Consider the following 13,436-nt stretch of genomic DNA (forward strand, 5'->3'; position numbering starts at 1 on the left):
CAGGTGGTTTTATTTTGAAGTGAACTTCACGTCTGTTTCCATCCGCCCACAGATGTCACTGAACAGCACAGATTAGAGATTTAAGGATGTGTGTGTTTTATGTAAAAATGAAGCCTTTAAGTCAGTTCTGTGCAGACAGTGGGTTTAATCCCAGGTCTGGTCAGCCTGTGGGTCTAATGTATGTGGGTCCAGGGGGGTGTGGGTTTGGAAAAGTGGACCAGTGCAGGACTCTGATCAGGAGTCGTCGGCTTTCACCACACATGAAGATTTTTCATTATAAATATTGAACAGGTTTAATATTTACAATTTTCGGGCCCAACCTGTTTGAGAGCTGATTATTGGGACAAATTCACTGTGAACACACCTCAGACCACAGGAGGATCTGATAAAACAGAAGATAGTCCGATAAAACAGCAGATAATCTGATAAAACAGAAGATAATCTGAGAAAACAGCAGATAATCTGATAAAACAGAAGATAATCTGAGAAAACAGCAGATAATCTGATAAAACAGAAGATAATCTGAGAAAACAGCAGATAATCTGATAAAACAGAAGATAATCTGATAAAACATCAGATAATCTGATAAAACAGCAGATAATCTGAGAAAACAGCAGATAATCTGAGAAAACAGCAGATAATCTGATAAAACAGAAGATAATCTGAGAAAACAGCAGATAATCTGATAAAACAGAAGATAATCTGATAAAACAGAAGATAATTTGAGAAAACAGAAGATAATCTGATAAAACAGAAGATAATCTGATAAAACAGAAGATAATGTAATAAAACAGAAAATAATCTGATAAAACAGAAGATAATCTGAGAAAACAGAAGATAATCTAATAAAACAGAAACTAATCTGATAAAACAGCAGATACTCTGATAAAACAGAAAATAATCTGATAAAACAGAAGATAATCTGATAAAACAGAAGATAATCTGATAAAAAAGAAAAAAATCTGATAAAACAAGATAATCTGATAAAACAGAAAATAATCTGATAAAACAGAAGATAGTCCAATAAAACAGCAGATAATCTGATAAAACAGAAGATAATCTGATAAAACAGAAGATAATCTGATAAAACAGAAGATAATTTGAGAAAACAGAAGATAATCTGATAAAACAGAAGATAATCTGATAAAACAGAAGATAATCTGATAAAAAAGAAAAAAATCTGATAAAACAAGATAATCTGATAAAACAGAAAATAATCTGATAAAACAGAAGATAGTCCGATAAAACAGCAGATAATCTGATAAAACAGAAGATAATCTAATAAAACAGAAGATAATGTAATAAAACAGAAAATAATCTGATAAAACAGAAGATAATCTGAGAAAACAGCAGATAATCTAATAAAACAGAAAATAATCTGATAAAACAGCAGATAATCTGATAAAACAGAAAATAATCTGATAAAACAGAAGATAATCTGATAAAACAGAAGATAATCTGATAAAAAAAGAAAAAAATCTGATAAAACAAGATAATCTGATAAAACAGAAAATAATCTGATAAAACAGAAGATAATCTGATAAAACAGAAAATAATCTGATAAAACAGAAAATAACCTGATAAAACAGCAGATAATCTGATAAAACAGAAGATAATCTGATAGGACATCAGATAATCTGATAAAACAGAAGATTATCTGATAAAACAGAAGATAATCTGATAAAACAGAAGATAATCTAATAAAACAGAAGATAATGTAATAAAACAGAAAATAATCTGATAAAACAGAAGATAATCTGAGAAAATAGCAGATAATCTAATAAAACAGAAAATAATCTGATAAAACAGCAGATAATCTGATAAAACAGAAAATAATCTGATAAAACAGAAGATAATCTGATAAAACAGAAGATAATCTGATAAAAAAAGAAAAAAATCTGATAAAACAAGATAATCTGATAAAACAGAAAATAATCTGATAAAACAGAAAATAATCTGATAAAACAGAAGATAATCTGATAAAACAGAAAATAATCTGATAAAACAGAAAATAACCTGATAAAACATCAGATAATCTGATAAAACAGAAGATTATCTGATAAAACAGAAGATTATCTGATAAAACAGAAGATAATCTGATAAAACAGAAGATAATCTGATAAAACATCAGATAATCTGATAAAACAGAAGATAATCTGATAAAACAGAAGATTATCTGATAAAACAGAAGATTATCTGATAAAACAGAAGATTATCTGATAAAACAGAAGATAATCTGATAAAACAGAAGATAATCTGATAAAACATCAGATAATCTGATAAAACATCAGATAATCTGATAAAACAGAAGATTATCTGATAAAACAGAAGATTATCTGATAAAACAGAAGATAATCTGATAAAACAGAAGATAATCTGATAAAACATCAGATAATCTGATAAAACAGAAGATTATCTGATAAAACAGAAGATAATCTGATAAAACAGAAGATAATCTGATAAAACAGAAAATAATCTGATAAAACAGAAGATAATCTGATAAAACAGAAGATAATCTGATAAAACAGAAGATAATCTGGGGTTTGCGTTCCTTGGTTGTGAAGGGGGAAAATGGGGACAAAACCAGCCTGACTGTCTTTAGGTGTGAACCCTGCCTTAGATGTGCTGTACATGAGGATCGGACACAGAAACATCAGTACTGATAATCAGTAGGATATCCATCCCATAATATAAAACTCTGTTCTGACATTAGTCCCTACTGTTTTGGATCCCAGACCCGTTCAGAACACAAACACCTGGATTCAACAGAAACACAGACCGGGGTCCACATGGCACTACTGAAACTACACTGTAAACCCAGACTTTGTTTTTACTAAAATGCTTTAATTCCAGTGTTCTTAAACGATTTCAGTTTGAGTCCATTCCTTTAAAATGTTCAGTATATTCTACTCATTTGTAGACACAGTCTAAAGTACAGAAACAGTTTCAGATGAATGGATTTAAATCCCTCAGTTTGAGTCCTGACCACACCTTTGTATGTGTGCAGTGCATTGTGGGTCTTGTTGCTGTAGTTGTAAATGTGTTGTTTTTCTGCAGGGTTCAGTGGGTTGTGCTGTTAGTGTTCATGTGGACTGAATGTGTGTGTGTCAGTGTGTATTGGCCTTTTTGGGTTTGTTTGTATTTTTGTGCATCTGCACCATGGAGTTGCTGTTCAGCTGTAACTGTTTCAGTTCAATGTGAAACTTTCAACCTCACCAACTTCAAAGCACTGTCTGTACTGGCTGATTACATTGAGCAAACTTTGTCTTAACTTCTAACTGCACTACATTATATGAAGCTGAATAATTTTACAAAGCAATTTATATTGCAATACGTTTATTTTAAATCAACTTGGAATTGAGTCCAATGAACTGATGATATTCAGTCTAATGATTCTACAAAACAACTGACACTGCCACAGATTTTAAGTTAAATTAACATTTAGTGTGTTGGACTTAAAATAGTAATTCCGTTCAAATCAAGCATTTCAGTTGAATACACTCAAGTTTTCATTACTCAGCACTTACATTTTTTAAGGCAACGAGTTACCTTTGATGTTTTAGGTAAACTCAATTTATCTGGTCTGACAGTGTGACTCAGTCCTCAATAAAGACACTTTACAGATACTTCATTTCTTTTATTTCTTACAGGGGCCTGCTGGTCCCGGTAGACCACCACTGAGTCCATCATAAACAATTTAAAAATAGAGGAAATCCCAAAAAAGTGTACAAATATTTATCTATTTACAAACAGAAGCATTTTATTCCCCTGGTCGAACCAGAAACAGACCTTTAGTCGCCTACTGGGCAGAAATATTTACAGTGGAATTGGATTGACCCCCCCTGGGCCTCTGGTCCATCAGGGTCAGGGGGACTCACCCCTGGGCCTCTGGTCCATCAGGGTCAGGGGGACTCACCCCTGGGCCTCTGGTTCATCAGGGTCAGGGGGACTCACCCCTGGGCCTCTGGTCCATCAGGGTCAGGGGGACTCACCCCTGGGCCTCTGGTTCATCAGGGTCAGGGGGACTCACCCCTGGGCCTCTGGTCCATCAGGGTCAGGGGGACTCACCTCTGGTCCATCAGGGTCAGGGGGACTCACCCCTGGGCCTCTGGTCCATCAGGGTCAGGGGGACTCACCCCTGGGCCTCTGGTCCATCAGGGTCAGGGGGACTCACCCCTGGGCCTCTGGTCCATCAGGGTCAGGGGGACTCACCCCTGGGCCTCTGGTCCATCAGGGTCAGGGGGACTCACCCCTGGGCCTCTGCTGCTCTACGTCTACAGTATGGAGGTCCAACTATCCAACAGTCTTTGGCCGTTGGACTTGACCTTCATTTTCAAGGTCAAATCGGGACTGACTGATCAAATTTGGACGCCAATGTTGACCTCCATTTTCCAGGTCATCTGGGTCAGTTCATTGGTTGTGGCAACAGAAGGGAGGAGCTACTACAGCTGAGGTCAGCAGATAGTGGTCACTTTTTCATTGAAACTCAAATTGCGCGAATATAACTTGAGCATAAAAATTGGCCTAATGGAAAAAAGACGTGCGGTCGTTGTATCGGTCTGAGACGAACGGTGAAGCTCTCCATTTACGGTCAGTCTATGTTCCTACTCTCACCTACGGTCATGAGCTTTGGGTCAGAACCAAAAGGACCAGGTCCTGGATAAAGGGGGTCCACATGAGTTTCATCTGTAGGGTGGGCATATGGATGGATGGATGGATGGATGGATGGATGGATGGATGGACAGAAAAATGACAATTTGGTCAAAACTCATTTTTCAATGGAAATTTTTTGCACTTTCCAGAGGTGGTTTTTCAGTGACATTGGTATTTTGTGCAAAACTGATCCATATTTCTGTTCCTGTTTATGGAAGGACTTGTACTGACGTCTGGCAGAAAAAAAGAAACTATCAGCACATCTGGGACTGAACGGACAAACCAACATTACACACTCGTGTTTTTATGAATAAAAACAGTAAATATTAAGTCGATTCAGTAAATACTGGTAAAGGTTAGCATAGGTGTCCAATGGAAAAGCAACTGCTGATACTGGTAGGGGAGCAGGGACCAGCAGGGGCACAGGTACAGGCCTCACTGTCCCAAAGGGGGGCCCAGGGGTCATTCAGGTTCAATCATGTAACAGTCCCATCACACTGTACATAAAATTGTTATTACATGCACTTTGTTTGTATTTTTATAATAAATACACAGCCGTTAAAAAATGAGAACAAAACAAATAACCAAAGAAAAAAAAAAACAAAGATTCTGTTCTTCATTAATACTGTCATGGAATCTGCTCATGTCGGCCATCCAACCAGTGAACATCTGTCACCGCTGACGCTGTGGCGACGCTCACACCGCAGGCAAACGGGGCGCAAATTTAATTTATATGTGACCTGGATCTGGTCTGTTAAAGACGGTCTGAACAGCACTAATCTGACCCAGACCACTGTCATATGTAGTCCTAAATCTGACCTGGAACACTTTCATATGTGGTCCTAAATCTGACCTGGAACACTTTCATATGTGGTCCTAAATCTGACCTGGAACACTTTCATATGTGGTCCTAAATCTGACCTGGAACACTTTCATATGTGGTCCTAAATCTGACCTGGAACACTTTCATATGTGGTCCTAAATCTGACCTGGAACACTTTCATATGTGGTCCTAAATCTGACCTGGAACACTTTCATATGTGGTCCTAAATCTGACCTGGAACACTTTCATATGTGGTCCTAAATCTGACCTGGAACACTTTCATATGTGGTCCTAAATCTGACCTGGAACACTTTCATATGTGGTCCTAAATCTGACCTGGAACACTTTCATATGTGGTCCTAAATCTGACCTGGAACACTTTCATATGTGGTCCTAAATCTGACCTGGAACACTGTCATACGTGGTCACAGGTGTCCTCCTTGGACTCGGTGGTCTCCTGTCAGTGTCTGTTCTGAACTTCTCAGGGTCCGTGTTGGGTTTGAGTCCTAATCGTCTGTTCATGGGTTCGGGTTAGGGACAGGAACAGGGTTCGGGTTCGGGTTTGAGCGTAAACGTCCATGGGCCGGTGGACGCCTCAGTCCTGCGGAGTTTGGTTTATCACCTTCTTCTTGCGAACGCAGACCAAGTCGTAGAACGGATCCTTGGTGATACTGGTTCTGTTCGAACAAACACACATTATTATAAATTGCAGGTGTCAAACATGAGGCCCGCGGGCCAAAACCAGCCCGCCAGAGGGTCCGATCCGGCCCAAACAAAACAAAACATAAACACTACCAGATTGTGTGCAAAAGTTTTGTTATAGTGTCTGAAAGACATGGATGCGCATTTATGTTCAAAAAGAAAAAAAAAAACAATTAAAAGTTAAAAGTTGTGAACAAGAAAAAAAACACACTCAAGAAGAAGAAAATCACACAAACAAGAAAAAGGTCCTATTGGAATACAATGTGATGTCATGAATTGCGTACAGATAACACACCACTTTTAATTAGCGTCTTTTCTGTGCACATTATAAGCTTTCAGAGTGTATGTTTACACAGTGTAAAATAGCACGTCATTAGCACGATTAGCAGCTAGCACAATTAGTAGTGGCTAGCACCATTAGCAGTTAGGGTCGAGTTTTGGGTTAGGGTTAGCAATTAGCGCAATTAGCAGCTAATGTGATTAGTGGTTAGGTTTAGGGTTAGGTTTAAGTTTAGGGTTAGGTTTAAGTTTAGGGTTAAGTTTAGGTTTAGGGTTAACTTTAGGGTTAGGTTTAGGGTTAGGGTGAAGTTTAGGGTTAGGTTTAACTTTAGGGTTAGGTTTAAGTTTAGGTTTAAGTTTAGGATTAGGTTTAGGGTTAGGGTTAAAGTCAGCGCAGTGACCTGATGGCTTCGATCCAGGAGTCTCTCTCCTCTGCGCTGGATGCACAGATGGTGTAGGACTGGTGTTTGCCCTCCACCACTCTGCCGTCCGTCTCTGTTTTACAGGCTTTGATCTTCTGTCCTGGACTGTTTGGGTTGAACAGCTCCAGACAGTACTGATGGAAACACAAGCACTGGTCAGTCATGTGTCTGGGACAAACACCTGCACACAAACAGGGACACTGACAATATCTGCTATTCCCAACATTTTAACACAAATATTTTTACTATTTAGAGTCAAAAAAATCCACATAAGCATGCAAGATTTCAAAAAATATTCCAAGGCACACTGTAGGATTTGTGTAAAATATTATACTGTAAAAATTACTCCATGGTAATCTTTGAAATACAGCCTACAGTGTACCTAAATCCTACAGTGTACCTAAATCCTACAGTGTCCTTAAATCCTACAGTGTACCTAAATCCTACAGTGTGCTTAAATCCTACAGTGTACCTAAATCCTACAGTGTACCTAAATCCTACAGTGTGCTTAAATCCTACAGTGTGCTTAAATCCTACAGTGTACCTAAATCCTACAGTGTACCTAAATCCTACAGTGTGCTTAAATCCTACAGTGTACCTAAATCCTACAGTGTACCTAAATCCTACAGTGTGCTTAAATCCTACAGTGTGCTTAAATCCTACAGTGTCCTTAAATCCTACAGTGTGCCTAAATCCTACAGTGTACCTAAATCCTACAGTGTGCCTAAATCCTACAGTGTACCTAAATCCTACAGTGTGCTTAAATCCTACAGTGTACCTAAATCCTACAGTGTACCTAAATCCTACAGTGTGCTTAAATCCTACAGTGTACCTAAATCCTACAGTGTACCTAAATCCTACAGTGTGCTTAAATCCTACAGTGTACCTAAATCCTACAGTGTGCTTAAATCCTACAGTGTACCTAAATCCTACAGTGTGCTTAAATCCTACAGTGTACCTAAATCCTACAGTGTACCTAAATCCTACAGTGTGCCTAAATCCTACAGTGTACCTAAATCCTACAGTGTGCTTAAATCCTACAGTGTACCTAAATCCTACAGTGTGCTTAAATCCTACAGTGTACCTAAATCCTACAGTGTGCTTAAATCCTACAGTGTACCTAAATCCTACAGTGTACCTAAATCCTACAGTGTGCTTAAATCCTACAGTGTACCTAAATCCTACAGTGTACCTAAATCCTACAGTGTCCTTAAATCCTACAGTGTACCTAAATCCTACAGTGTGCTTAAATCCTACAGTGTACCTAAATCCTACAGTGTACCTAAATCCTACAGTGTGCTTAAATCCTACAGTGTGCTTAAATCCTACAGTGTACCTAAATCCTACAGTGTACCTAAATCCTACAGTGTGCTTAAATCCTACAGTGTACCTAAATCCTACAGTGTACCTAAATCCTACAGTGTGCTTAAATCCTACAGTGTGCTTAAATCCTACAGTGTCCTTAAATCCTACAGTGTGCCTAAATCCTACAGTGTACCTAAATCCTACAGTGTGCCTAAATCCTACAGTGTACCTAAATCCTACAGTGTGCTTAAATCCTACAGTGTACCTAAATCCTACAGTGTACCTAAATCCTACAGTGTGCTTAAATCCTACAGTGTACCTAAATCCTACAGTGTACCTAAATCCTACAGTGTACCTAAATCCTACAGTGTGCTTAAATCCTACAGTATACCTAAATCCTACAGTGTACCTAAATCCTACAGTGTCCTTAAATCCTACAGTGTGCCTAAATCCTACAGTGTACCTAAATCCTACAGTGTGCTTAAATCCTACAGTGTACCTAAATCCTACAGTGTACCTAAATCCTACAGTGTACCTAAATCCTACAGTGTGCTTAAATCCTACAGTGTACTTAAATCCTACAGTGTACTTAAATCCTACAGTGTACCTAAATCCTACAGTGTGCTTAAATCCTACAGTGTACCTAAATCCTACAGTGTACCTAAATCCTACAGTGTGCCTAAATCCTACAGTGTGCTTAAATCCTACAGTGTACCTAAATCCTACAGTGTACCTAAATCCTACAGTGTGCTTAAATCCTACAGTGTGCTTAAATCCTACAGTGTACCTAAATCCTACAGTGTGCTTAAATCCTACAGTGTACCTAAATCCTACAGTGTGCCTAAATCCTACAGTGTGCTTAAATCCTACAGTGTACTTAAATCCTACAGTGTACTTAAATCCTACAGTGTGCCTAAATCCTACAGTGTACTTAAATCCTACAGTGTACTTAAATCCTACAGTGTACTTAAATCCTACAGTGTGCCTAAATCCTACAGTGTACTTAAATCCTACAGTGTACCTAAATCCTACAGTGTACTTAAATCCTACAGTGTACTTAAATCCTACAGTGTGCTTAAATCCTACAGTGTACTTAAATCCTACAGTGTACTTAAATCCTACAGTGTACCTTGGAATATAGTTTGAAATCTTGCATGCGTATGTGAATGTTTTTGACTCTAATAAAGTTTCCAAAGAGCGCCTGTGGATAATCACCCAGAAGACTCAGCAGCACCTCCACTGGGTTGGTTTAGACAAATATTTTTACATCAGACACATTTCAAATCCATTCTGTTACTATGGTTTTAACCCATTTTAGAAGAATTATCAGAGGAATTATTCTTTTTTTCTTTGCATTATTGCACATTTTCTCAACATTAAGGTCAATTTTAACCTAAATGGATGAAAAAGTAATTTGTAGAAAAGACAATCCTTTGATGAATGTCACACATGATGATGCAAAATGTTGTTTGCTTGTTTTTGTTGTTTTTTTTTTTAAACAATTTTGACTTTGAAAATTAAGACAGTTATTGACGAGAAAAAAAAATCTCTTCATGCTACATGATAGTATAAACAATCCTTAATGCACATGTAGAAATGAGAAGTTGAAGTATACTATTGTTAAAATTTCACTTATTTTTCATAAGAAATGTCAGTTTTTTCAGGTTACTCTTTTGTGTTTGGATAGTTTATAAAAGTAAGTATTTTCAGAATTTAACCTCCTCAGATCCAGGAAATGTCAGCAAAGCACCAGCTTTTTTTTGTTTTTTATTCAATCAGTGCTTATATTGGAGACATCATGATGCAACAGTTTTTTTCAGATGCAGTTTTTAATTTTTTTATGGATTGTCCTTTGTGGTGGACAGTTTTCTTGTCCTTTTTTTGTAAAAAGTTGTGAAACTCTTGAACAGAAACATGGACAGAAAACCCACACTGTAAAAAAAAATCTGTAATTTAACATAATTTTCACTGTTTATTTTACAGATTTTTCCTGTATTTTTCAGATACAGGAAAATATCAATGAAATGACAAAAACAGACTGTGATTTTACATGTCAAATGGAAAAGAACAGGAAAAAACTGTAACTGTGACGAAACAGAAAATTTCCATTTTTTAAAAGAAATGTTTTCTTTGTTCACAGAAAAATACAGTTCAAATACATTTGCAAATTTATTGTAATTTCACAAATATTTCTTTTCTATTTATGAGATTAAACTGTTAATTTAAAGTTTAATACTGTAAATAAATAATAAAACCAGATAAAATTACTGACAGTTAACGGTAACAGAAGTATTAGTTCTGTCAGTTGAACCAGACTTGTTTGTTCATTGACAAATATCTTGTGTAATTACAGGAGGTTTCACAACAAAAATGTGGAATAAATGTATTTTTGTGAATGTAGAACATGTATAAGCACTGATAAACTGTGCAAATACAGTTTTTATCAGTGGATTGGACAACTGAGTCTGACTGAAAATTATTATCTCCGCCAAGGAGGTTATGTTTTGGCCAGGGTTTGTTTGTTTGTTTGTTTGTTTGTTTGTTTGTTTGTCTGTCCGTTAGTGTGCAACATAACTCAAAAAGTTATGGACAGATTTGGATGAAATTTTCAGGGTTTGCTGGAAATGGGATAAGGAAGAAATGATTACATTTTAGTGGTGATCAGGGGTGGGGTGGGGGGGGGCACTGATCAGCCTTGGCGGAGGTCTGCGCTCTCCGAGTGCTTCTAGTTTATACATATATTTATAGGGAATTGGATTGTTTTAATACATGTAAATATTCTTTATTAAACATTAAAAAGTCCAAAAAATATGCAAAATCTCATGTAAAATTAGGGCAAAAAAAAATGTATTTTAAAATGGAAAATGACTGTATTTTTATCAGATGGTTATTTTCCGTTATTTTACAGGATTTTTTTGGCACCCCTGCTGCTGGAATAATACTGTTTTTGTTTTTTTTTTACTGTTTTTTTTTTACAGTGCATAGCTGGGTCTGAGGAGGTTAATGGGGTTTTTTGCACTAAAACACAGACATAAATTGTCAGTTGTCATTATTTACAGGTTATTCTGTTCTCATTTTACTGGTTCGGTCCACTGCAGATGACATGGGGTTGAATGTGGAACCTGAAAGAACATGTGTTTGAAACTCCTGTGTTAGTTTATGTAAAGGTCCAACTGCATTAGAACACAGACGACACAGCGTCTGGACTCATGTTTGACTGATGCATATGGTTCTGAGTAACAGTAAATCAAGTATGGACGATCATTTTCCTCAAACTACGATCATCTGAAGCTTCTGGTAATAACGATAATGTGTCATCTCCCATCTGGCAACTCTGAGTGTGAAGCAGCTGTACGTCGACTGGAGTAAAAGTAAAAGTACACCTGAACTGGAAAGAAACAAACATATCTTACAGGTTTGCGAGGATACGGTACTTCTCGAACACAAAGGTTCTCTAAAGGAATGATGCCCCTGGGTTCTTTGTCCTGCAGCAGACGCACAAAAAGACAAAAGAATGAGTTAAAGGAGTGAGAGTGGAGAAGGCGGAGTCCAAGCAGACGCAGTCCTCAGTACGTGACAGTCCATATTTACTGTGGTGTATTCAAAGTAGTACAGGCAGCTGTCAGTCAGGATGAACCATCTCCTCTTCCACGTCTTCACTCGACCTCCTGAAACACACAGAAAGAACTGAGATTAATATGATTTATTGATTTTTATTGATTTATTTTGCACATATACAGCATTGATCAAAGACATAATAAAACAGTAAAAGTGCAGTTAGAGACAGAACGCCTAAAATGGTTTGTGTTAAACCAGGGTTCTCAAACTCCTGTTCTGTCAGGTTCCACATTCAGCTCAATCTGATCTGCAGTGGACCCAAGCAGTCAAATAAGAACAGAAGAACCCAGAAATTATGACAACTCAGAATTTTTGTCTTTGTTTTAGTGCAAAAAAACCCACGGAATTATGAAAATACTCACTTTCATAAACCATTCAAACAAAAAGGATGTGAATAACCTGAAAAAACTGAAATATCTTCAGATAAATCAGTGTAATTTTCTCAGTCTTCTTCCTCCACTTCTCATTAGTCCATGTGCATTCTGGATCAGATCTGCAAAGACACTAAACACTGAGGAACAGGAAGAAAAGAGTTCAAACTGGACTGAATTTAATACAGACATTTCAGGTTGGACACATTTGTTCAGGTTAGTCACAGTTTATTGGTACAGGAGAGTTTGGAAATGGAAAGAGTTTCACAATTTAATGTGATTTTTTGCACTAAAACAAAGACAAACATTTGTAGTTGTCATTATTTACAGACATAATGTACTTTTTTTCCTTCCCATCAAACCCAGTAGTAAATCTGCAGTGGTTCTTCTGTGTGGGTTCTTCTGCTGTTCTTATTGGACTGTAGATCAGATTGGTCTGGATGTGGAACCCACACTAACATGACTTCCACAGCCTGGACTGTGGAATTTAAACACTGTGTACATTCATCCCAGGGGTGGGACTGGAACCTTTGGGGGGACACATTTGGGCCCTGGACGCATGTTTGACAGCCCTGGTTTAAAGCCTCCACCTTATAAACACATGAACATTAGAAAAGTTATGAGACTTCCATAGTCCATACACACCCAGAATTCATTAAAAAAGAAAGACAACATAAATACATACACATGCATCACTGTGACATCATAACTGATTTCCTTAAATATTTCATAAGGGGTGTCTCTGATGTGCTATTTCCAGAACATGTGAACACTGGCTCCACAGTTTCAACCCTCTGTACCCGATACAAAACTGAGCTGTAGATGGGACACATTTAGACCAAGGCTCCAATAGTTCTGGGTTTTTCATTCTACTTTAGTTTTATTTAGTTTGGACTTTTTTTTCTCTAATTCAGTTCATTTTAATTAGTTTTTAGAGCAGGTTTGATAGTTTTTAATAGTTTTCCTTTTTTTTCTAAATGCTTAGTTTTAGTTGTAGTTCAGTTGTAGTTTAGTTGTAGTTTAATTGTAGTTTAGTTACCTCCGCCAAGGAGGTTATGTTTTTGCCAGGGTTTGTTTGTCTGTTTGTTTGTTTGTTTGTTTGTCTGTTTGTTTGTCTGTTTGTTTGTCTGTCCGTTAGTGTGCAACATAACTCAAAAAGTTATGGACAGATTTGGATGAAATTTTCAGGGTTTGTTGGAAATGGGATAAGGAAGAAATGATTACATTTTGGTGGTGATCGGGGGTGGGGGGGCCCATGGGGGG

The 13,436-nt window shown here is 37.3% G+C and overlaps 1 protein-coding gene across 1 annotated transcript; it reads right to left on the bottom strand.

Annotated features, from left to right (window-relative positions):
• Positions 1-5,767: 5,767 nt before the first annotated feature.
• On the bottom strand, positions 5,768-12,177 carry cyth4b (cytohesin 4b). Its single transcript, XM_030132390.1, has 5 exons — positions 12,165-12,177; positions 11,776-11,852; positions 11,598-11,669; positions 6,859-7,013; positions 5,768-6,153 (listed from the first exon to the last, which is right to left on the bottom strand). Exons 1-5 carry the CDS (start codon positions 12,175-12,177, stop codon positions 6,072-6,074), a joined length of 399 nt encoding a protein of 132 aa, XP_029988250.1. The 3' UTR covers positions 5,768-6,071.
• Positions 12,178-13,436: the final 1,259 nt, after the last annotated feature.

This window comes from Sphaeramia orbicularis, chromosome 1 (genome assembly GCF_902148855.1).
Source record: "Sphaeramia orbicularis chromosome 1, fSphaOr1.1, whole genome shotgun sequence".
Classification (NCBI taxonomy): Eukaryota; Metazoa; Chordata; class Actinopteri; order Kurtiformes; family Apogonidae; genus Sphaeramia; species Sphaeramia orbicularis.

Bases quoted from the DNA above. Each gene is read 5' to 3' on its own strand.
- cyth4b (XM_030132390.1), bottom strand. The intron at 11,670-11,775 runs GTAAATATGGAC...CGTCTGCTGCAG, and splicing joins ACTACTTTGAATACACCACA to GACAAAGAACCCAGGGGCAT. The intron at 6,154-6,858 runs GTCACTGCGCTG...TTGTTCGAACAG, and splicing joins TCCTGGATCGAAGCCATCAG to AACCAGTATCACCAAGGATC.